The 25,220-nt window shown below is 49.2% G+C and overlaps 1 protein-coding gene across 4 annotated transcripts in view; it reads left to right on the forward strand.

Moving 5' to 3' along the window:
• MIA3 (MIA SH3 domain ER export factor 3) overlaps positions 1 to 25,220 on the forward strand; it is a 1,311,327-nt gene that overhangs the window by 546,204 nt on the left and 739,903 nt on the right. For all 4 annotated transcript variants that reach the window (XM_069608611.1, XM_069608610.1, XM_069608608.1 and 1 more), the window contains exon 14: positions 15,500 to 15,604. In XM_069608611.1, coding sequence (XP_069464712.1) covers positions 15,500 to 15,604 — 105 coding nt within the window. The remainder of the gene's footprint in view (positions 1 to 15,499; positions 15,605 to 25,220) is intronic.

The raw sequence follows: 25,220 nt of genomic DNA on the forward strand, positions 1-25,220 counted from the left end.
TTTGGACTTTGGCTCACCAGTGACTTTTTGCTCTTCTGCCTTGCTAACAGTGTTCCTGAATCTTAGAGTAGTGTACCTTTCCATATTCTGTCTTTTTCCCTCCCTTTTTCACAAACTTATTGGAGTGCCGTCTAGTTAAGCGCTCACCTCTGTATGAAAATAAGTGGTGTTTTACTGTGACTTATCTGATAAGGAAAAAGGGGTGTATATATTACAATAGTAACTGTGTTTAGAATATTTTACAATAAGAGTGCTGGAGTGTTTCAAACAGTGTGTTTTTAAATAAATAATTATATACTTTGATACCAAAGCTCTGGTCAGTGTTTGCTTGTATTATTGTGTCTGAGTGCCTATTGTGTATACTTTGCATACTGCCTAACTCTTCTTGAGAGAAGTCTGACTGCTCAGCCACAGCTACCAGGTAAATCTGGGTGGTACAGACTGCTACCAAGTGGGTTTACTGCCAACACCTGTAGTCTTAAATCTTTTGCAGTGTTCCCTAAGGGAACTGCACAGGTTTCTGCCTAACACTCGGTGAAGCCCGTTTTACGTAACAGACTTGCTCCTCTGGCCATACCACGACCCTGCTGCACCTCATTGATTCTAACAGTGGAGTGGCAGAAATGCGTAGCGGGGCGTGGAAGAACAAGACAACAACCATCCTGGGCCTCCTGCCGCGGCCCTTAAGACCAGCGTGCCCCAGCGCCCTGCCCGCGATTGCCCATGCCCAGAACAAGTGCATGCTATAAGGTCTCCCACTGACGAAGAGCAGTGTATACGACCCAGGACGCCCTACACTATAGGTGGGTCCACGAACACTACAGAAGTCAGTGAGGACTCTAATCAATCTCCTTCTTCGCCCCTAGCTCATAATTGCAAGGACTCACCGTACCCACTCACCGGACCCACCGGTCCCTACTGAATACAAGCACCACATGGACTGTACCCCCTCTCAGGAGCAGACATGCTCAGGGTGGGCCCACTAGGTCGAAGCAGTAGCTGGCCTAAGTCTCTTGATGTGCAGCTTGTGCCCGATTACAAGGGGATCAGGCAGCCCCATTAAACCCAACACCCAGCATGTGGGCCGGGCCTGTGCCGGGGCACACTCCTGGAACCATTCTGGAGACCTCCAAGCTGAAAACTGACCCCACAACAAAGGTCTAATAACCCTATACTAGTCAATACAACTTACGTGGCGTGGAGGCGACCGGGCGAGAACGCAACCTCAAAGCCCACGCACTGAGAGACGGCACACCTCAATTCGATTGGTTGAGTTACCTAGTCCTTCCCCAGCAATCTGAGCTTTCCCTAATGTCGTTCTAGGACAGGGGCCTATAGTATGAGAAACCACACAACACGAAGAACAGAGCTAAAGTGCCATTTCTTGGACCTGTACAAACGGCGCTGGCAGAGTCCTCCGAGCTGGAGGTACCTAGGTGGAGCACCCTCACCCAACAACTTGAATACGCTCCCCCTTCTGCAAAGGTACGGAATATGGAATGCCCTCATATAGCGAAGCAAGAGTGGATCCCTGAGAACCGTGCAGAGAGGTAGAGACTCCACACACCAAAGCAGACACAAATTCGACCACAACACGAGGGGTTACTGGAGGGTTGGGCACCCGATGGGCGTGTGCCCGCCTCCAGGTGTACTCGCCACGGCCGTAAAAAAGTAGAGGCCCTCCTCAGGCTGAAGAATTGCCTACGGATCGAGAATTTCAAAGTGCTTACTTCAACCAATGGTGAGGCCCGATGAACAGATGTCCAAGATCTTGAACTACTAGGCTCCCCCCTTGGCGTTGCACCCCCAGGACATATATCGGATTCCTGTGGTTCTGAACTCCACTTGGCATTGAGAGGGTTGGGCCCCCACCTTTAGTGTGTACCCTCCTCTACTGATAGTCCTGCTGGGAGGGGGGAGTAAACTCATCCTGCACCAAGAGAATTGAATGGAGCAATAGGCTATAACTATCCCTGCTGACTGTGAATTGAATGTGAAGGAGCCGGCATAGTAACGGACCTGACATAACAGAGCACAACTCACTGATAGAGCTCCAAGTGGAAACCGCATGGACGTAAGGCAGAACTTTGCTCCATACCGGTTTGCCCGCACCGTACTGACCCTTGCCCCTCGCCGGAACCAGTAATGACGACATTGGGAGCGGAAGCGGCCACAACTAAGGCTGATGTGAAGGCCTTATTGAACTAAATCAAAAGCATGAGAGCAGACATAGGCGGGAAAGTGTACAAAATAACACAGAGAATCGACAAAATGGAGGAAAGACTGGAAGAGGTTGAACATAATCAAACCTTGCTTGTTACCTTGGAGTCCCAAATAGAGCAAAGGATTGCAGAAATGTAAGCTAGGGAGGAGGAGTTCCGCCTGAAAATGGACGATTTGGAAAACTGTGAATGACGGAACAACCTATGAATCTTTGGCATTCCAGATAGGGAAGGGGAAACAGAGCAAGACTTGAAGAGGACCCTGCATGCGATCATGAAACTTCTATTCGAGGATGACTCTTTCGATGAACCAAAGACTGTCCGGCTACACAGAGCCGAGGGGCCGCAGAGGGCCCAAAAATAATCCTGGCACGGTTCCACAACTATGCAAATAAGGCAAGAATTCTCGAGAAAGCCAAGCGCACCCCACCCATCGCCCTAGACACAATCTTTCAGGACTTATCATCACTGACTCTTGCCATGAGAAGGATGTGTATACCACTTACTAAATGGCTCAAAGAGAAAGGTGTTTGGTAGAGCTCTCTTACATTTGAGTGGGAGGGCAGCACGGTGAAGCTGAGATCAGAGAGGGACATAGATAACTGCACAACAGACCTTCTTGGAAACCAGGAGAACGAAGCGAACAAGGGAGAAAGAAAAAAAGGATGACAGTAAATGGTGCATACAAGGCCCGAGACGGAGGCGGATACCAGGGACTAGGAAGTATAGAAGGATGAACTCCTCACCAGGGGCGGATCTCTGAGGAGCTTACTACTACGTGCCATCGCTGCTGAGATCGACTTTTAGTGCTGCATGGTATACTATCGACAGCGACAAGAGACTGCTAAAAAAGACTGCGAGAAGTGACATACGGGATTGACGACCCCAAAAATGCAGGCAATGGACTGACCACCACACTCCAGTTTGTCGGCTGAATGCCCAGTGGGCTCTATGATTTGATCGGATCCTGCCCCAGCGGACTTGATGAAACAGGGCAGTCCACTTCGACAAATCTGGTGATGTATCTGCGAATGGGACATGTTCGCGATGAGTCAAAGGGGAAATGTAGTGGACGAGTGGGAGGGAGGGGGGCAGAGATGGGGGCTCAATGGTTATTTGGAAAGTTTTGCGACAAGGCCGTGATGGGTCCGGTTCTCACTGGTGGTCCGACACTGGCCGGGTGATCTAAGCCGAGCTGGATCGGACCCTGCTACGGGATCAACGGGGGTCAAGGGGAGGGGTTGGGGAGGGACAACAACAAGCTTGTCTATAAATACGAGATGTGTGGTCTAGAGTGGTTAGGGCCTGCCTTGCGAGCATTATATGCAAGAAGGAAGAAATGGCGGTAAAACCCAATTCAACGAAGGATGGGCCTTTCAGAGTCAATACACTTAACGTCAAAGGGCTAAACTCCCCCACGAAAAGGTCCACGGTGTGTAGGGAGTTTCAGAGGTCGGGTACGAATGTGTTCTTTCTCCAGGAGACTAAATACGCACACGGGTAGGAACGAAAGGTCCTGCACTCCAAGGTGGCAACGGAATATTGGGGATTGGACCCTCTCAGAAAAGCCGGAGTGGATCTACTCGTTGGAAAAGGGTTGAATCTACAGATCACCAAGGTGTGGGCAGGTGTGGAAGGTAGGGCATGTATGGTAGTGGGTACTCTACGTAAAATAACATGTACGCTGGCTACATTGTGCCCCCCCCAATACTGGTCAAGCCAGATTCGTACAACGAACAATACCGAAAATAATGTTGGAAGCCGCCGGGCATGTAATACTCAGGGGACACTTCAACCTATGGGTGTGCGAACCATTCGATGGTGGCCGAGCAGCGGTAGTGGAGATGATGGTGACCCATGGGTTACGGGATATATGGCTGGGATTACATGTGATTGAAACGGGCTACATTTTTTATTTGGTGCCCCATGGCTCTCATCAGAATTGATTGTATACATCTGAGAAGAATTGGCGGAAGTAGTGACTCGCTCAGATATTGGTCCCATTTCCTGGTCAGACTACGATATGATAATCGCTGACATAAATTTGCTAGCCCTCCCACACAGAGGGTCAAAGTGGCGGTGTAATGAGACATTGTGGAAAGACCATGTCTTCCGGACAGAAATGGACACCGAGATAAAAGAATATCTTAAGGTAAATAACACTGGGGAGATATCAAAGAGTGTGGGATGCGGGGAAAGCTATGTGGTGGGGATCTTGATCAGGGAGGGTGCCAAAAAGAAAAGGGAAAGGGCTCTTGTAGAAAACAGATTAAAGGAAGAGATCACACACTTGGATAGGGCCGCACGGACAGTCACCGAGGGCAGGGCAGAGAAGATATCTGAAGCCAGACAGAAAAGGGAAGAGTTTCGTCTCCTCAGGGAGGGGAGTGTTGTCCGAAAATTACAGCTTCTTAAACAGAAGCATTATGAGAAGGGGGAAAAGGCAGGTGCCCTCCTAGCTGCTAGATTAAGAGCCCAGAGAGAAGAAAGATGGGTGACCGCCATATATAGTGGAGGGAACGATGCCCAGGGCGCACAAATAGGGGACATTCCTGAAGCGTTTGCACAGTTTTACGAGCAACTATACAAATCTGAAACTCCCCGAGACAGATCGGAAATATAGGGGTATTTAGGAGGGGTGGAGATGCCCAAACTCTCCCGTGTAGAGGCAGATGCAATGGATGCCCCGATCACGGCTGAAGTGGAGAGGGCGGTGAAGAGGATCCCGATTGGGAAAGCCCCAGGGAATGATGTTTACACGGCAGGCTTTTTATACGGCCTTCCTATCGCCCTCCTCCCATTCATGGTAGAACTATTTAATGGCATACTCGAGGCGGGAATAGCTCCGGACTCCTTCTCAGAGGCACTGATCATGGTTATTCCTAAAGAACGTAGAGATCCTAGGCACTGCGGATCCTATCGCCCCATATCGCTGCTCAACATCGAGGTGAAAATATACACAAGAATATTGGCAGCTAGACTGGAGGTATACATGCCTCGGCTGATAAATTCGGACCAAGTGAGATTTATTCTGGGGAGACAGGGTGCAGATACGATGTGTAAAACACTACACTTGATCCATGAGTCAAAGAAAATGATAGGGGAACCCTGCTCCCATGTCTGTTGACGCTAAGAAAGCATTAGACAGGGTGGAATGGGGCTTGCGGGAGGTAGTCCTGAGTGTAAGGTCCGACTTGGCGAGAGATTTAGAAAAGGGGCGAAGGCACTCTACACGTCCCCTAAGGCCTCAGTATCAGTTTACTCTGACTATTCAAGATGGTTCAACCTGGGAAGAGGAACAAGGGAAGGGTGCCCGCTATCGGCGATACTGTTCGCTCTATCGTTTGAGCCTCTCGCACAGAAAATTAGAGCAGACCATTTAGTGGAGGGACTGAAAATAAATGGAAAGGAATACAAGATAGCCTTGTATGCTGATAATTTATTATTACATGCGACAAGCCCATTATCATCTATTCCAAGAGCAAAACAACTGATCTAACGCTATGGTCTACTCTCTGGTTTTAAAATCAACAGGTCTAAGTCAATTCTATTCCCACTGAAAGAACCCACTCAGGAGAACACTGACAGATTTTCCGCACTAGGCCTCAACATTGGGGAAACCACACTCCGGTACTTGGGGATAAATCTAACTCGAAATTTGGTGGGGGCGGTCTGGCGGGATAGATTTTGTTCAATAAGACATGTTCTAAACAATGCATGTATGTTGTATAACCTGTTCTGTAAAAATCTTAATAAAACCAATTTTGAAAAAAAGAAAATATAGGGAGGTTGGGGGGGGGGGGGGTGTTAAGGGCGCATATATTTGCAGTCAAAACTCTCAACAAAAATCGGCCACGGCCAAATGGACAAATTTATACGTCAAAGTTTGACAACTTTTCTGAAACATAAATTCTGCACTTTGCTACCGGCTTAGTACCTTAGGGAAGCAACAGTTTTTCTTTAGTCCATAACCCCCTCATGTTGGGGGCTCATACTTAAAGGCTTGAACTTTACAAGTGAATATTGCATCTATTCTCTGATCCTAAAAATCTACCAACCAGTAGCATAATGCATTTGCATGGGGGAGGCGTGGCTAGCGCGCATGGCGTGAGGAAGTAATCCTCTAGAGCTCCCGTCCGAGATCCTATTACTGATTGCATTACGACGAAATTAGGCTGAAATACATATAACAATTCACAGCAGCAGAAGAAGAAACCTTTCCCCTCACACCCGGTCCTGACGCCGAATAAAATCGGAGCTGAGAAACCAAGGAAAAAGGTGTTTACGCAGGAGCCCCACGGACCTCAAAATGGCGGCGGCAACTTGAGATACTCGTTGGGGGATGGATCAGCAACGAGATTCACCAGGAGCCTAGCACAACCTTGCAGAGGTCATTCCAGTGTCCGGAGGCGTGATCCGCGGGCCACGAGAACACGAAACCCCACCTGGCACCTAACTCGAGAAGGCGCGCGCTAGGCGCGAGGTCCGCTGGACGGAAGATCAAGCTGAAGGGGGTGGGGGATGAGCAGGCGACTTCAGGGGCTGCTCTGCGGTGCCCCTGGGAGAAGCGGGCCCCCAATCTATCCTACCCAACTACTAGCCATCGGCTCCAACCGGAGGGAGAACGAAGGACACCTTATGTCTTCCGGCTGACAAACACCAGCGACGAGAACTCCAGCACTGTTGCGACACACGCCGCAGTAAGGGGAGGTGAGACGCCACCCTGGTCCGAGTTTCGGGAGTGGCGGGCTTGGGACGCAGCAAACTGAAAAGTGACGGCGACATCCCATGTGCCAGCATTGTCACCTCGGGCCACAGACAGCCATCAGACTTGCGTCTCCTGTCGGCAGCCCCCCGCCATGACAAAACCATCTGCCTGGCTGGACTGGTTGGACGCCATAGCGCACTGCCGGAGATGCTGACAAGCGGAAGGTACATTTTCTGGGCATAAGCTGCTGTCACCAGTCACCCTGGTATTGCACGTAGGGGCAACCAGAACACATTGGAGTACCTAAATCTGCGCCCACTATGACACATCAGCGGCCTGCCACGAGCTATGGTGCGGAGCGACTGATCCCTACACCTAAAACTCACCTTTAAACCGCAACCTTCCATATGCCACAATTACAGCAAAGTGGAGTCCACGGATAAACCCTAACTTGCACACCTCAGACACTGGGCCTCCCGTGGGAACTGTACTACTCGCACCTGAGGAATTGAGAGGAGTAACGCCGGTCTGAGGTCTAGACTGTCCACCTACTTCACGGTGGATCGCCTACACATTATCAGCACCACGAAACCAGACAGTGCCATTTATATGTTGGGCTACCCTGCGCCCGACAGATCACTTATCAACTACCCAGACAGGGTGTGCGAAACTACCTGCTCCGACCCGCAATCACGGGGAAGGATCAACAACCCACCCCAACCAACTCAGAGGAAGCTGTCCTGCACTACAGATTGCGCTGGGTGGCATCATTTGGGGGCCGATGCTGTAGTGTGAACTGGGGCAAATAAAGCAGGTAACGCCTAGTCCGTTGCACCCCGAGGTCCTTGTCTCGGGTACGACATTGCACACTGAAAAAGACAGATATGTTGACTAGTGAGCCTCTACTCCGGGCCGAGGACTACATTCGGATTTCATGGGCGGCAAGAAGGAGAAGCCCGGGCAGTTGAAGCAGTTGGTTGCACCCTGACCCAACCGGGCCACCACTAACATACGGGCATACCCTACCCAATGGCCGTCGAGCCAATTTAGCCACCGAGGTGCGCCCAGGACGCCCCCACCAACTAAATCGACCGCTCAGGACTGTCCCTCTAACTTAATTCCATCTGAGACTTTCGATCATCACCCCATAAGTGCCCAAACAGCCTGCTCACACTCCTACCAAAACACTGGGACAAATTGCAGGCATAGCCGGTATCAAGCTGCACGATTAAGCACCTTCACGAGATCTAAGGCCTGCAGCTCAACCCCACACGAAGCACATTGAGACCGCAATTTACCAGGCAGATGCCACTGAAGCGACCTAAGTGATCCAACTAAGAATGTCCCCCTCCAAGAATAAACCTAAGTCATCAATGATGGTTTCCTTCATGATGGTCAGGCCCAAGCAGCAGCAACAGCAGCATGAGACCACCACACAACAAGAATCCACCACCCTCGATGACAACCCCAAGGACGCACAACTACTACAAGCCATCGCGGCGCTCAGATCGCTCATCGACATCAAAATCGACGAGGTCAAATCGGACATGCAATTAATGCTCCAGGATGCCCGTAATCTGACCAAGAGAGTGACCACAGTCGAAGCAGGCCTACAGGACACTGTCGAGATCACCTCAGATCTGAAAGCTAGAGTCCAAGCATTAGAGAGGAAAGTGGCACGACTTGAGGCGCGATCGGAAGATGCGGAGGGGCGAGCCCGCCGCAACAATATACGCATAATAGGTATTCCGGAAGATATGGAAGGATCAAACCCGACTGAATTTGTAGACACCATGCTACAGCAAGAAATTGGGGCTGGAAAACTCACTCAAGGATTCTCAGTGGAGAGGGCTCATAGATCTCTGCAGAAAAGGCCCCCACCAGGATCATACCCAATTATCGCGAAAATCCTGAACTTCTGAGACAGAGAAACAATACTAAAATTCTCAAGAGAAGGGGGAGAGATTAAAAGAAACGATTCCAAGATTGTCGTATACCCGGACTACACCCCTGCAGTGCAGCGTGCAAGGAATTCGTTCGTAACTGTGAAGGCCAGACTTTGGAAACTCAACCTCAAGTATATGCTACTATACCGATCGTGCCTTAAGGTGCTCTTCAAGGGAAAGGCAACATTCTTGGAAACCCCAGCTGCAGCCAATATGTGGCTAGAGCACAACAACCTGGCTGGAGACGAGGAGCCCATTACATGAGCTAAAGAGAGATGCAGCAACTAGGGGCTCCACAGAAACCTATGGCTGCATGACGCGACTTCCAAGTTGCAGTACTGTTATGACTACCTGCCTCTGTAATGCCTTTACTATCATTGTGGACGGGAGTCCATGGACCCACACATGCAATCTGCTACAACCCACCTTATCGGACCCTGTGCAGGCCTGTTTTTGGCACACCACCAGCGTCCAACGACCTGGACAGGCCTAAGTGGCGCAGGAGCCTCCAAGCGTTGCCTGTTCAGAGCAACTGCTGGAGGTAGTTCTATGTTGTTATGGTTTGTCCTCTTGTTCACAAATGTTAAAATCGTTAAAAGTTCTCCAAATGTTGATGCGATGGTCTGAGGGGGTGCGGGGGAATGGGTGGGACAAGACCGGGTGTATGATACACCGGTGCCCTTACTCCTTGACCACCTCGTGAGACATGGATGGCAGTGGGGAAGAAAAACTAGGGAGATGACCTCAAATTGTTATGGCAACACGCATTAAGGTGTTAAACTGGAATGTGCGGGGATTGGGAACCTATCTTCGCAGAAACAGAATTAAATCCTACCTACACAGGAAGAGGGTTGGAATAGCCCTATAACATGACACTCGCCTAACAATGGAATCCACGACCAAGTTGAGGGGACACTGGGGAGGACAGGGGTTCGGGTGGCTTACTCCAAATACGTTAGGGGGGTGTTTACTTGGGTCAGGATAGACACGGATCCGGAAGGCAGGTATGTGATACTATTGGGCTGGATTGAACAAACAGAAGTATCCATTGTGAACTCATATTTCCCCAACAACAATATCCCAACTCACCTGAACCTAATGTACACCAAGATTGCACAATACAGGGACAGCCTTTTTCTTTGGGGGTGGGGGGCGAGACTTCAATTGTGTAGGCAACCCTGAGTTGAACAGATCCATACCCCTCAATGGCCGGACTGCATCCACTACCGCACTGAACACCATGCTAGAATGCCTAGATCTGGTAGACATACTCTCACTACACCCAAGTCCCTCCAGACGAGATCAGACACACTGGAAGAAATAGGGCTGCCCAGGTTGTCACCCACACAAAGGGAAGTCCTAGATGCAGACCTTACCATGGAAGACATAACGAAGGCAATTACATCCTTGGCTACATGCAAAGCCCCTGGCAGCGATGGGTTACCCCAAGAATTCTATAAAGCCTATGAACCATCCCGATGAAAATGGTACCTCACGTGTGGGTGCACGTACCGGGGGCGCAAAAGGAAAAGGGTAACCCACTGGTAACCTCAAGCCTTTCGCCACTGCCCATTTTGTTCATGTGGGCAACCTACAGATTTGGGCCTAGGGTGTCGAAGCCAGCAAGGAAAACGGGGAACCCCATGCATTTCCCAAAAGAGAACACCCATGGGAATCCACACATGGCCATATTGGAGGGGCGGCCCATCTCATGTAGCCCTCCCCAGGGGCAGATAATGGGGGGGGGGCTGTCCTGCACTCCTCCCTGGGCTCAGGCGTCCGTTCCTAGGAGCAGATATCTGGTCCCAGGGAGGGCTGCATGACATGGCGCCCACTCTATTGGGGCTGGGGGGGTCAACGCCCCATCCCATTAGAAAATTCCCAGACCCTTTGGTGTGCCCCACAGCCCCCCCCCTAAAAAGTGTTCCACCATTTTCACTTTTTTCCTTTGGTAACCCAACTCCCCTTGATATGATATGGCATTTGTAACGCGCCTATACACAAGCGTTTCAAGTGTTTCAAGGTGCGACGAGGCAGGGAGGGGGAAACAAGGGAAGACAGACAACGAACCTACTAGGCCAGGTGTCATTCAGATCGCGCAAGTGCAGGGGAAGGGGGAAGGGACAAAGCGCAAGGGGAGGGGAAGGGGCAAGTGCAATACAAGGTAAGTATATATAATAAAATGAATAGGGCCAGCTGGTGGCAAGTGCAAGGTAAGTGCAGACAAGTGCTGGGAACGGGGGCTGTAGGGATACAGAGTCAGTCCCGCAGAGCAGGGGTTGCCAGCGAGGCAGTGCAAGTGCAGAGTGGCTGGGCCCAGGTCGAGGTCGGCGAGAGTGGCCCAGTTGCAGATTCGGTGCAGATTCAGCGAAGAATTAGCAGGGGAGAGGGAGAGAGAAAGCAGAAGCAAAGAGGAAGGTTTTGAGGTGCTTCCGGAAGATGGTTCCTCAAGTTTCAGGGAGGCAGGAAGGCTGTTCCAGAGGGAGGCCCCTGCCGCGGAGAGAGATCTACCCCCAGCTCGTTGCTTCGAGAAGCGGCTGACCCAGAGGGAGTTGGAGACGGATGAGCGAAGGGCTCGGGAAGGAAGATATTTAGGAAGAGAGAGTTGAAGGTATTTAGGCCCCAAGCCCCAGAAGGCCTTGTGGACAATGCAGAGGGTTTTGAACTTTATCCTCGCAGCCACTGGGAGCCAGTGTAGAGATTTCAGTCCTGGAGAGATACGGTCCCTGGGCTTAAGGCCAAGGACAAGTCTCGCAGTTCTGTTCTGGATGAGTTGCAGAGTGCGGAGAGTGGAGGCAGGCAGATTAAGATAGAGGCTGTTACAGTAGTCCAGCTTTGAGAGAACCAGGGCTCGTTAGACAGTGAGCTTCTGGGGGAAGGAGAGGAAGGGAAGAATACCTCTGAGGAGGTGCAGCTGGTAGTGTGACTTCTTAGAGACGTCAGATATATGAGGAGAGAAGGAGAGTGTGGAGTCGAAGATAACCCCAAGGTTTTTTGCCGTACAGGAAGAGGGCCAAGAGAGGCCGTCCAGAGAGCTGCAAGGAAGGAGGGAGTGGGTGTGACGATGAGTAGAATCTCAGTCTTACTGGCATTAAGGCAGAGGTCATTGGCAGCACACCATTCCTGGATAGCCGACAGACAGTCAGAGATGAGGGAAGGAGAGGAGGAGGCCGAGGGTAGCCTGAAAATGAGCTGGGTATCGTCCGCATAGCACTGAAAGTTGGGGCAGAGAGTGGCGATGCGGTGGGCAAGGAGTGCCAGGTACTGGTTGAACAGCCAGGGGGAGAGATTTGATCCCTGGGGGACACCACAGGTGGAGATAAAGATGTCAGAGAGGAAGGACCCCAGTTGGACCTGGGAGGGTCGATTGGAGAGGAAAAGGTCAGCCACGCCAGAGCCTGACCAGTGATACCCAGGTTATCACGGAGACGGTTGAGCAGGATGGCATGGTTGACAGTGTCAAAGGCAGAAGAGAGATCGAGCAGAATGAGAACACACGGAGTGTTGGAGTCAAGGTTCAAGAGTAGGTCCTCACGGATGTTCAGGAGAGCAGTTTCCGTGCTTCTGGCAGCTCTGAAGCCAGATTGATGGTCATGAAGACTGCCAACAGATTCAGCATGGAGGTTAAGCTGGGAGATGGCCAGTTTCTCCAGGAGCTTGCCCAGGAAGGAAGTGATGGAGATTGGGCGATAGTTAGCCGGGCTGGAGGGGTCAGAAGAGGGTTTCTTAAGAAGAGGGTGCACAAGGGAGTGTTTAAGGGGGGATGGGAAGACTCCAGAGGCGAAGGAGTGGTTGCAAAAGTCAGCCAGGGCAGGAGCCAGGGCGTCCGGTCCTTGATTGTTTTTGGAGGAACAGGGGTGAACCTGTTTGGATGAGACTTTCATAGATCGGACTTGTCTGGAAACCTCATCAGCAGAGAATAGGGGAAAGGCAGAGAAGGAGAGGCACATTGATGTGCCAATCTGGCCCGTGGTGCCCAAACCTTATTGCCCCACCCACTGGGTTGCCTGTCCCACCATTTTTGGGGGCCCTCTCCCCCTCACCCCAAATGGGTGGCAGGGGCACCTCATGCAGGCCTCCCTGGGCCTCCTACAAACAGCTGTGTGAGGCACACCCACCCTCCGTTTGGGGTGGGGAGCAGAGGGCCCCCAAAAATGGTGAGACAGGCCCCCCAGTGGGTGGGACAGTAAGGTTTGGGTACCCCGGCACCAGATTGGCACACCAATGTGCCCCTCTGCGCCAAGGAAAGTTTTGTAAGCAAAGAAAACAATGAAAAAAGTACACTACACTTTAGGGCGGGCTGAGGGGCACCCTAAACTGCCAGGTAATTTTCTAATGTAATGGGGGGTGACCCTCTACCCCCCCCCCCCACACCAAATGCAGGGGGGACATCTCATTCAGCCCTCCCTGGGGGCAGATGCCCCTTCCTAGGAGCAGATATCTGCCCCCACGGAGGGCTAGCCCCAATTCCCCTTGGGGGGGGGGGGGCACCCCCCTTTTCTGTAAAATATATCCATGGTGGCCCCCCCATCCGACCCAACATTCCCTTTCGTTATTTTCATTATTTTCTTTTTGCCCCCTTCCCTGGGGGCAGATGATCAGCCATCTGCCCCCAGGGGGGGCTAACCTGCAGGCCCCATCCTTTGGGGCGGCCTACACGCTAATTCCTGGTGGCTCTCCCCCTGCCCCCAAATGGATGGTGGGGCCACCTCCTGTACTTCTGCCTGGGGGCATAAATCTGCCCCCAGGGAGGGCTACAAGGGGTGCCCCCCCTTTCCACCTGGTGTGGGAGAGGGAGGGCCACCACCATTTCATGGGGGCAAAAAAATCCCTGTAGCAGGGATCACACAAAACAAGGTGCCAAAAAGGATGAGCTAGCTCGTCCTTGGCAGTGCGTATGCAATTCCAATGACGCAACATCTTGTCCATGGCACTTAAGGGGTTAAGTGGTTGGCGGACGAAGTCACGTCCGAGACTACTTTACTATAGCACTTAATTACCCCGATACGACTGAAGGAGCTCATCTGGGTGCCCAGACTCCTCTTGAGCAGAGCACCTTAATTATCTACCCTTGGGAGGAAAATATGGCACAGGACCAAGACACTCTTGCACCTGGAACACGCATACCCCCCCCGAAACACTGATGATCTCGGACCTATGCAAAACCAGAGTCGACTGGGTTTTACACATGGGAAGTTTTACATATAGATGGCACCTTTCGCGAATTCACCTCACTACAGTCCTAAAATGATGTACCTAGCGGTAAATTTCTGTGGTACCAGAGGATTTGCAGGGTGGCGCAGGCCAAGTGGGATGTATCGCCTGAGGAACCAGAAGCAGACCCCTTTGTGACATTACTTTATAACCTTGGCGAGGGCTGGAAATCGGTGTCCCAAATATACGGCCACCTAAGGGACAACCCTAACCCCCGTAGCTCTGAATTGAGATCCAAATGGGAGAAAGATCTGGGGCTGGAGTTGACCGACAAAGAGTGGGACAGGGCACTAGCGTTCCCAAAAGAAGTATCCAGGAACACCAGGGTTGGATCAATGTATTGTATTATATCGCACATACCTGACTCCATACAGAATGGCGAAGTTCAACCAACAAGATCACCCTGCCTGCACGTGGTGTAAAGCCGACAAGGCAGATCTTGTACATATGTTCTGGGAAGGTCTCTGGGCCGAGGTGGAACAAACGTGCAGGAGGGCAGGCATGTCCCGATATGAATGGTCCCCTAGTGAATGCCTCTTAGGAACTTACCCGAGACTAGCTAAAATTAAGCACATTGTGAAACTCATGGACATTGCATGTGTACTAACTAAAAGAACCATCACAATGGCATGGAAACGACCTAGTGGCCCACAAATAAAACTCATGGTGCGGAGAGCTGGAGCGCTGGGTTGAAGCTGAAACCAAAGCTTGGGAGGATAGTGTCTCTAGATCTCCTGATGATGCAAGCATGGCGCTGGAAGCCTGGAAAACAATGACGTGGCGTATGCTTCATCCCTCTGACGGCAAACCCCCTGAACTACCCGCCCTACCATTACTGGAACTCACCAACTACAGATGCATTTGGAATAGGTTATTCCCCGAACCCGGATTTCTCCCCCTCCCTCCGTCCACTCCTTACCCCGCGGTCCTCGCCCCTGCTCTGGTCTCACACATGCCAAACTACATCATCAACCACACGGAGACAGTTAATGTTGGTTTATGTTATTGTTCTGTTATTTTTCACCTGCAATACTCAATGTTGTAGCATGCCTGCTCAGACATGCTGCTGTTGTAACCTTAAATGCCAATAAAGACATTTTAAAATTAAATAATGCATTTGCATTTCTGCTAAAGCCATTATAAATTGTATAGTTTTACACATACTATGTGGCATTCCTGTAATGTTTGTTACTGTATGTTACCCTGCACCTTTCTCCATCTATGTCCCCTCTTGAGTATATAGAGTTGAGTAGAGAGTCGGGCATATAGTGTGGCGCCCTGAAATCTACGCATCATTGATCTCCCCAAACAATATTTGCTTTCAGGAAAATTCATGTAACGCCCTCTTTGAACGCGGGCTTTGGGGGAGAAGTAACTGAGCTTTCATTGAGATTATACATGTCTTGCAGGTACAGATTAGTCTCAATGAAGCGAAGATAAGCGAGCAGAAGGTCAAGACTGAGCTGCATCATCTAAAGGAGGAAAATGGCAGGCTCAAAAAGAGTAAGGAGCAAGTAAGTGCTTCTGCAATCACCTTTCACTATTGCTACTTACATATTTTGGTTGGGTAATGAAATCCTTTCAGTGATTTTCCTTTCAGTAATTGTGTCTCTTGAAAAACTGTGAGTAGATCTGAAAAGAAATATCTTAACAGAATTTTGGTAAATGATTGTAGCATGCATAGAAAAAGCTAGCTTCTGTATTAGTAACCTATTTACAAAAATATAAACTCCATGAAAGGTGTTGAAACCGAACTCTAATCTTCGTTAATTATTTGAAACACTAGCTAGAATTTCCAGTCTCTGCACTGTGAAGCCACCAAATGGTATTTGTAATGCTTTGCAAGAACTTTGAACACAACCTCTTGTTGTGGAAGATTTTCTTTTTAATGCTTTTTAACCTTTCTCTGTGAGTTGCCACTCTCTTTACTATCTTGGAGTTCACCTGTTTTGATAAAGTGAGGTTCTTTTTAAACCTGACTTACCACTGTAGCCCATTTTATTACAGGAGGCACATGTGAGCCTCTGGTCAGAAATTACCTACGGATTAAGGGCCCCTGTGATGTTACCCCGGTCGGGGGGCGCTTAACATCTTTCATTTCGGCATGGGAAGGAATGACATCAGACCAGTGGGTTCTAAAAACGGTCGCCCATGGGTACTGTGTGGAATTTGCCCGACTCCCCCGCCCCCACAATTCAGACCGCCCAAAGCACGAAGCTTGACGCTAGGCAAACTGCAAATCCGAATACAAGAAGTAGACGCACTTCTGGAAAAGGACGCCATAGAAGCCGTCCTTCTTCTTCAGGTAACCAAGGGTATCTATTCAGTGTACTTACTTGTACCCAAAAAGGACCTCACCATGTGCCCTGTGATAGACTTGTGCCCAGCGAACAAATTTGTCAAACCTCAAAAGTTTCGTATGGTAACCCTACAGGAAGTAATCCCACTGTTGAAACAGGGGGATTACATGGCGACATTGGATATGAAAGATGCATACTTTCATATTTCCATGTTGCCAGCGCACAGAAAATATCTAAGGTTCATGATAGAGGACAGGCACTATCAATTCAAGGTACTCCCCTTCGGCATTGCCTCAGCGCCAAGGGTGTTTACGAAGGTCCTGGCAGTAGCAGCAGCACACCTGCGCAGACTATCCGTCCCTGTTTACCCTGACCTCGACGACTGGCTCATAACAGGGGACTCTTACGAAACATGCCTAGGGAATACTCAGAAGTCAATAGACCTCCTGTTCAGTCTGGGATTCTCCATCAACGAGAAGAAATCCAGCTTAGACCCCAGTCAAGTCAAGAAATTTCTAGGGGACCTGATTCGGACAAAGGGCGGCCTCGTCTTCCCCTCCAACGAGAGGGTTCAGACCATGCTTTCTCAGATCCCTCAATATGTAGCCAGTCGGGAAGTGACGGTACGCAAGGCCATGTGCTTGCTAGGTATGATGGCGTCATGCATTTACTTAGTTCCCCACGCGCGGCTGCGCATGCGTCCCATGCAAGAGTGGCTCAACAGCCAGTGGCGTCAGGCCAGCGGACAATAGGAAGATCTGGTAGTTGTCTCGCCAGCCCTCGTTCTCTCTCTCTGCAGTGGTGGTCGAGGGAAAACCTCTTGAAGGGGAAGACCTTCACTACCCCCTCAGTGGAAGCCATTCTCACGACAGACACATCTCTCGCGGGGCGGGTGGGGGCTCACCTACTTCAGCAGACAGCGCATGGAGTGTGGTCCCCACAGGTAGTATCCAATCATGTAAATCTGTTAGAGCTATTAGTGGTATTCAAAGCACTGAAGGCCTTTCAGACACAGCTACAAGGGAAAACAGTTCTGGTCCTGACAGACCGTACCACAGCGATGTATTACCTAAACAAACTGGGTGTGTCACACTCTCCAGGGCTATCCAAGCTGTCCCAAACATTTGGATGTGGGCTCTCAAGCAGAAGATGTTCCTGTTGTCCTAACACGTTCCAGGGGAACTCAATCTTCTAGTGGACTTGCTCAGCAGAGATTTCCCACTGCCCATAGAATACGAATGGCATCTACACGAAGACATAGTCTTCAACGTCTTCGCAGAATGGGGCTTCCCAGAGATCGACCTGTTCGCATCTCAGGAGAACTCGCAAGGCCAAGACTACGCCTCCAGGTATCCCCGGAACCGCTCCAAGGGGAACGGGCTCTGGATTGCCTGGTTAGGGAAATTTGTCTCCGCTTCCCCCCCCCCCCCCGTCTCCCCTACTCAACAAGACAGTGCACAAGATGCACCAAGAACCAGTCACCATGATATTGGCGGCCCCCATGTGGGCCCGCCAACCGTGGTTCGCTCATCTAATGGAACTGTTCCTCTCCCCCTGTGAGACTTCCCTGCCCGTGCAACATGTTGTCTCAGGACGGGGGGAGAGACACCACACTCATGCCTGCAAACTCTGAACTTAGCAGCCTGGCTCCTGAGGTCATAGAGTTTGGACACCTTCAACTCCCTCAGATGCGTGGACATACTCGGGGAAGCTAGAAAACCTAACACTCGTTATTGCTTTTCCATTAAGTGGAAACGCTTTGTCATCTGGTGTAATTCCAAGGGCGTCCAGCATATTGACTGCTCACCTACACACATTGTGTTGTACCTAACTCATTTGTTAGACTCAGGACTGGTTTTTAATTCCCTTAAGGTACATCTAGCTGCTCTCTCAGCCTACACTACGTCACAACAGAAGGTGTCTTGGTGGAGGATACCTGTTATTAAGGCTTTTATGGAAGGAGTTAAAGAATTCACCCCATCTCCCCATTTCTAACCTAGCCCCCGGATGGGATCGAAAATGTGGTTTTAACTAGACTCATGGGGTCCCCCTTTGAGCCCATGCATAAAGCAACTCTAAAAGACCTTAGTTATAAGACGGCCTTCCTAGTGGCTATCACTTCTATTAGAAGGGTTAGCAAACTACAGGCCCTTTCAGTTCTAGACCCTTTTGTTACAGTCCACAGGCATAAAGTGGTTCTCTGCACTCATCCCAGATTTGCACCTAAATTCGTCTGCAAGTTCCATGGGAACCAATGAATTGAACTACCCAATTTCTTCCAGAATCCCACGAGCATGGCCAAAAGAAGCCTACACACACTAGATGAGCGCAGGACAGTCCTGTTTTACCTGGAAAGGACGAAACCACTGCGGAAGACAAACCAGTTTTTCGTTTCAGTGGCAGCTGGTGGAGAAGGGGATCCTGTCTCTAAATCAGCTATCTCAAGGTGGATTGTTAAATGCATCACACTATGTTATACTCTTGCTAAGAGAAAACTGCCCTTCAAACCTAGAGCACACTCTACTCGGGGTACTGAGGCTTCCTCAGCATTCATTGCAAATGTTCCCCTTGAGTCCATTTGCAAAGCGGCAACCTGGAGTTCTGTACGCACCTTTACAAAACACTATTGCCTAGACACTCATTCTAGATCTGATTCTCAGGCGGGACAAGCAGTATTGAGACATATTTTCACTACCGTTCCTTTTCATAACTCGCCTCCAACTCCGGGGACTGCTCGCTAATCTATGCACAGCATGTGATTCTAATCAGATTAACACGCATCAGAAGACATGCATTACTCACCGTAATAGCATTTTTGATGATTGTATCTGCTTAGATTCATATTCGCCCAACCTGCCTCCCCGCTCTGGTGAAGGAACATAGACGTCTTACTACTTGCTCGCTTTATGTACTCACACACAATAACCTTGGGCTCCCTCATGGCAGAAAAAATACGATCGGCGGGACCTCGGCGCGTGAGGGATTTTGGGTACACTACACGTCACAATAGGGATAGGTGTTACAGACACGCCTATGCCGACGTCCCCTTTCGGTCCCCGGAAGACCAGATGCAATACTCCACGGTTACCATTGGATGTCGGACCATATGCACAGCATGTGAATCTAAGCAGATGCAATCATCAGAAATGTATTAAGGTGAGTAATGCAGTCTTATTTTCTATTTCTATTTACCAGAAAACGCAAGTAATAACTCAACCAATTTCCAAAAAGAGTTAAACACATGCCTCTGCATTTCCCCTGCAGCCGACTGCAAGATTACTAAAATACATACTTGGTGAGCGTGCGCTGCGTGAATATTGAAATGAAATCCTACGAGCGCTGTTAAACAATGAGCAATCTACTGTACGCGTAACAAAAACAAACTTTGAACTGAAGAGAAACACAGAACGTTACATGCACTTATGTTTTCTGCGTAATAAAGAAAGTCTTACCTCACGAACTTCAATACCTGCTACTCAACAGACAGCTCCTCCTCCAGTAAATCCAAACGGAAACACAAAGGAAAGTCACGCTGCCCTAAAAGATATTACAACGGGAGGGGCGCAGACTATTATAACGAAACTGCGGTCCACGTTTTGAAAACTTGATAACAACACGAAAGCAGATTAGAAAGGGAAGAAGGATATTCCTGCAAATACTTAATTAAATACTACCTTGTATGCTATTTAACCCTATTTATTTATCCTTATAAAAACCAACGTTACACTTATCTGAAATGAAGACGATGATGACAAATCTTCCTGCTTTTCCTTCTTCACTGAAGTCTTCTTCTTGGAGTCTATATTAAATCTTCTGAAATCTTCAAAGAGACAAGGCCCAAAAAACAGAGACCATAACAGCAGGAGCTATCTCCTTGACAATTCTAAATGAAAGGCAGTTAGGAATGTTCTGCCCTTTGTCCAATCTTCAGCCAATCAGGACTCCAGGTTACTGCCACCTTTTTGGCTTGGGAAATCCACCTCACTCTGAATAGACTGTTGAGGCCCAAACTAAACCTGAATTAAAAACGGTGAAAAAATATATAACTTGATTACACGGATACATGACAAGAAAGAGTTATCGGTCCCTACTGCCCTGAAACCTGACAGTATCGGACAATAAAGGTGGTGATTAGGGAAAGAAGTGAAATGGTGTTGGGTGACCAGGAATCTTGGGCTTGGCTGCCATCTATCCTGCCATGTAACAACTGAAACTAGCAAGAGGTCAGAAAGGTCTGCCAATCATTCCTCTTGGCCTCTTGGAACACACAAGGGCACAACCACCTTTTTACTAAAGGGGCATCTAACCTAAAGGAATATGGCATCTTGTGGCTTCATGAAACATGGCTATGGAGCAAGCCAAGTCTGGACAGCTTTGCAATCTTGATAAACCTTGCGATTAAAGCACCTATTGGTAGACCAAATGCTGGCCTTTTGGTGGCAGTGCGTAATGGACTGGGCTGGGAAGTCTTTACAAAAAACCCTACTCCGTTTATACAAATTGTTGAACTGAAAAGACCTGTACCGAGCTCACAAAGATCTAAGAAAGAAGTAGAACACTGGGCTCTTTTCAACCTTTATTGGAACCCTGCAGATGCTCAAAATTAATAGAGACAGTCCTGGAATTACTTGACAAATTAGTCAGCAGAGAGGGTAAGAGATCTGTTTTAATTTGCGGAGATCTCAATTGCACATGTTCAAATGACTTTGGTCAAATGATAAGGGAGAGGCTTCAGACCCTCACCTCGTCCGAACGAAGAGACTTGGATTGGATACGGGCCATGGTATCAAGAGACCTCCACCTCGTGAATGGCCACACACTAGGTCATATTCTGCTGTCTAACACGCTTTCAGCAACTTCTTGGCTCACTCAGCAGTTTTGGCGCCTTTTCTGCAGCACCAACTAAGGGCATGGTTCGCCTGTCAATCTTCTTCGCTTCCTGCAGTCCCATGCTCTGGTGAGGGGGACTGGGCGCATTGGTTCGGGTCTCTGGAGTGTCCTTATGGGTTCAGCAAAGATATGGACAGATTTTGTCTTTCCACAGCGATGCACTCAAAATGGGCAGCAGGTCTCCTGGTATTGGGGTTCCGCAGTTCTGGGAGCTCCTAGGACCTCAGGAGATGGCTAGTTTCAAAGTTTGTCTTGGGACTGGTTGTTCCCACCAGCCAAAGGGAATGAGCAGTCCTCTTGAACTCCTCTGTTGCAAAGAAAACGGGGTTAGGACATCAGTAGTCACTTCAGTGTTGCAAAGGGCCTGCAGGCGTCTCGTCGTCTTCTGTTACTTCAGTTTCCATTGGTCGACTTGCTTTTCACTCTGGAAGCCTCACCTTTTATACAGTTCCAGCACGCACTCCTCTGCAATCTCTCAGCATTTTACAGAAAGGTGTGTTTGGCTGTCCAATCAGGACTGCCAGACACCCCTGTGGCAGCTGGACCTATTTAGGCACTCAGGCAGGCAAAGGGCAGCAGGTGGAAAACTCCTCCCACACTTCTTACCTACTCAGGCACTGAGGCCTAGGCGGGAATACAGATCTCTCTCTCACTCACTCACTCACTCACTCACTCACTCACACTCACACGTGTGTGCGCTTGACCAGCTTCCTTCTGGGTGCCGCTCAGAAGAATTTTAGCAGCGCACACAGACAATTCCCACCTATTCAAAAAGATGTAATAAGGGACAAGCCACAGCAGCTAACCTAGTATTTTCTCTTTCAAAATAAAGATAAATTATACTAACTGTTCTTGGTATTGTGGTCTATGACTCCTAAACTTAATTCTACCACATTACTCGACTCCACCCAAGGCCACAATCGGATATTATCAGACGACCTTGACTCTACCTATCTTAGCTCTGCAAATGTTTACCAGACTTGGATACTAGTCTTGTATTATGTTTGTTATAATAAGAATGACGTTCAAGCACAAGAATTTCTGTTACTCATGGTGCCTTAGAAAAAGCATTACCTACACTATGTAACCAAAGATTCAGCTCAAATATTGGATACTGACTGTAAGTAAGCAGGCTACTAGGATGTGTTACCTCATGCCATGTTTCTTATTCTTTGTACATATGTCACACAAACACTTTGAAAAGCCCCCCTTGCAAATTAACACATTATTTTTTTTTAAACTTTCTTTATTGGCATTTTTAAACAAAACAAACAAGCAATAAGGCCATGCGCCGGCCATGATATGATACCCTCACCTGTCCCGCCTCCCTCCTCCTCATCTTATGTATTATATAGTATCTTTCCGCCAGAGCCGTTATCTCTGTGACGCAGCGCTCAAGGTTTCAGCTTTGTGTATCGAGCTGTCATTTGAGTCCCCTGATGGAGATGGATGTTGAGTCCAAAGCATCTGTTGTTGAAAGAAAGCAAGTATGCGATGTCCGGACCCCAGATGTCCGGAGGGCGTGCGTGTAATGGCAAAGTCTTGATAAAAATCGGTTTCCACATCTTGGCAGTATGTTATGTCTTTCATCCAGAGCTGCAAACTTGGAGAGGGTCCCCTTCCCCAATTGTATGCGATTCTTCTTCGTGCTAGGACCAGTAGTAGGTCTGTTAGTTTTCTTACTACGTTCGGCAGCGTTTGGGTCAGGCCCAGTAATGCTATTTTTGGCTCGGGAACGAGATCTGTTCCTATTATTGCAGAGGTTTTTTCAAATACTGTTTTCCAGAAGGCGGCCACTGGGGGACACGACCACGCCAAATGAAGAAAGTCCGCTGCAGGTGCCCCGCATCTGGTGCACTCTGCCGATATGGAGTCTCTTTGGGCATGCAGTTTCGCTGGTGTATGGTATGTTTGATGGAGGAAGTTGAAGTGAATCAGCTTAAACCTCGAGTTGATCGCTACTTTTTGAGTACGTTTTAGCATGTAAGCCCATTCCTCGTCCGGAATTGTGCTTTCTAGCGCTTTTTCCCATCTCTTTTTGGCATTTGGGCAGGGTGGGTTCGGTTCACTGAGGAGAGCCTTGTAGATGTTTGTTACTAGGTGCCCGTCCCCCCGAGCTTGGATTCTGTTATGAAGTAGGTCCCAGACTAATGGTTGTGGGAAGGACGGGATTACCACCTGCAGCGAGTGTCGTAGTCTGAAGTAAATGAAGATATCAAGGGCATTATTGCTTCCTCTTTCTCGGGCTTGTTGCTGGGTCAGGAATGTGCCTTCTGGATGGAGTGTAGCTGTAGCTTTTCTGACCAAAGCAGGAATATTTTTTTCGGCTGTGATGGGTATTCCCAGGATTGTTTGATCGGGAGAAGAGGAGAGAATCTGGATGCAACGTTACTTTCCTTAGCAATCTTTTTCCAAATTGAGTATGTGGTGGTGACGGGGTTCATTGATGATTGGGTGACTGGGAATTGGCCGAAAATTATGGAGCGAAGGAGATGCGGTGTCGCCAGCGCCCTCTCTATCTGGACATGGTGGTCTTATGAACTCCATCGTGTACCACATACTGAGAGATTGAGCTTGGGCTGCCCAATAGTAGCATTCCAGGTCTGGGAGTGGCAATCCTCCTTGTCGTGTCGGCTGAGTTAGTGTAGTGTAAGCAACTCTCGCTACCTTGCCAGCCAAGCCCAGATGAGGTCGAGGACCATGCTTTTGATGCGTTGAAGGACTCTTTGTGTGAGAAGCAGAGGAATATTGGACAATAGATACAGTAGTTTGGGTAGAATGATAATTTTCACTATTTGTACTCTGCCCCAGAGAGTGAGTGGTAGGGATTTCCACCTGTCGATTTTGGATTGGATGGTGTCTGCAGTGGCTTCGTAGTTGTCGCGTATGATCTCTTCTTTCAGTCGGGACATGTAAATGCCAAGGCACCTGACGTGCAAGTGTTGCCACTGGAAGCCAAAGCCATCAGCGAATTCGGTGGTGGCTGGAGTGAGTGGAAAAATTGCTTATTTGCTGCTGTTGATCTTCAGACTCGAGAAGCGCCCAAACTGTATTACTGCTCTCATTTCCAGGTTCAAATTCTCACTTGCGTTCTGTAGGAACAGGGCTACTTCGTCTGCGTAGAGTGAAATGATCATCTTGTGTGGTCCGAATGAGAGGCCTCTGTGGAGGTGGTGCATGCGCATGTCGGAGGCTAGGGGTTCCATTACTAAAGCGAACAGAAGTGCGCAGAGTGGGCAGCCCTGTCTGGTTCCCCTTCTCAAATGGATGTCGGCTGAACGAAGACCCCCCCAGTATGATGTTGGATTTTTGTAGAGCAGTGAAATTAGATGTATAAAGCATTTGCCTAGGCCCATCCTTTCCAGGACTGTGAAGAGGAAGGGCAATTCGACCGAGTCGAAGGCCTTCTCGGCATCCAGTAGCACTGCCACTGCCTGACCATCTGGTTCGAGGGCCTCCATTGCTCCAAACATTCTTCTTCTTCCATATAAGGTGTTCCTCCCAGGAACAAAACCCGCCTGGTCGGCTAGCACCATGGGGAGCATGACGGGTAATAGCCTCTTGGTTAGGATTTTTGCAAAAATTCTATTGTCAAGATTTATCAGAGATATTGGTCTATACGAGCCGCATTCTTTTGGGTCATTGCCAGGTTTATGCAGAAGGATTATGTTGGCCATGTATAGTGATGGCGGTAGTTGGCCATTGGTCAAGGCTTCGTCTTAAACCTGTAGGAGCAGGGGGGCCAGGAGGTCTGCATAGTGTTTGTAGAATTCGCCGGATAGGCCATCTGGTCCCGGCGCTTTTGTATTAGGCAGTTCCTTAATGACCTCGAGGATCTCCTCAGTAGTAATGAGGGCATTCAGTGGTTCTCTGAGTCGACCCAGTATAGTTCCACTGAGTCATATAGATCTTGATAAAAGCAGCGAAATGTTTCGACAAT

Source organism: Ambystoma mexicanum, chromosome 4q, assembly GCF_040938575.1.
Source record: "Ambystoma mexicanum isolate Mex_15411 chromosome 4q, UKY_AmexF1_1, whole genome shotgun sequence".
Classification (NCBI taxonomy): Eukaryota; Metazoa; Chordata; class Amphibia; order Caudata; family Ambystomatidae; genus Ambystoma; species Ambystoma mexicanum.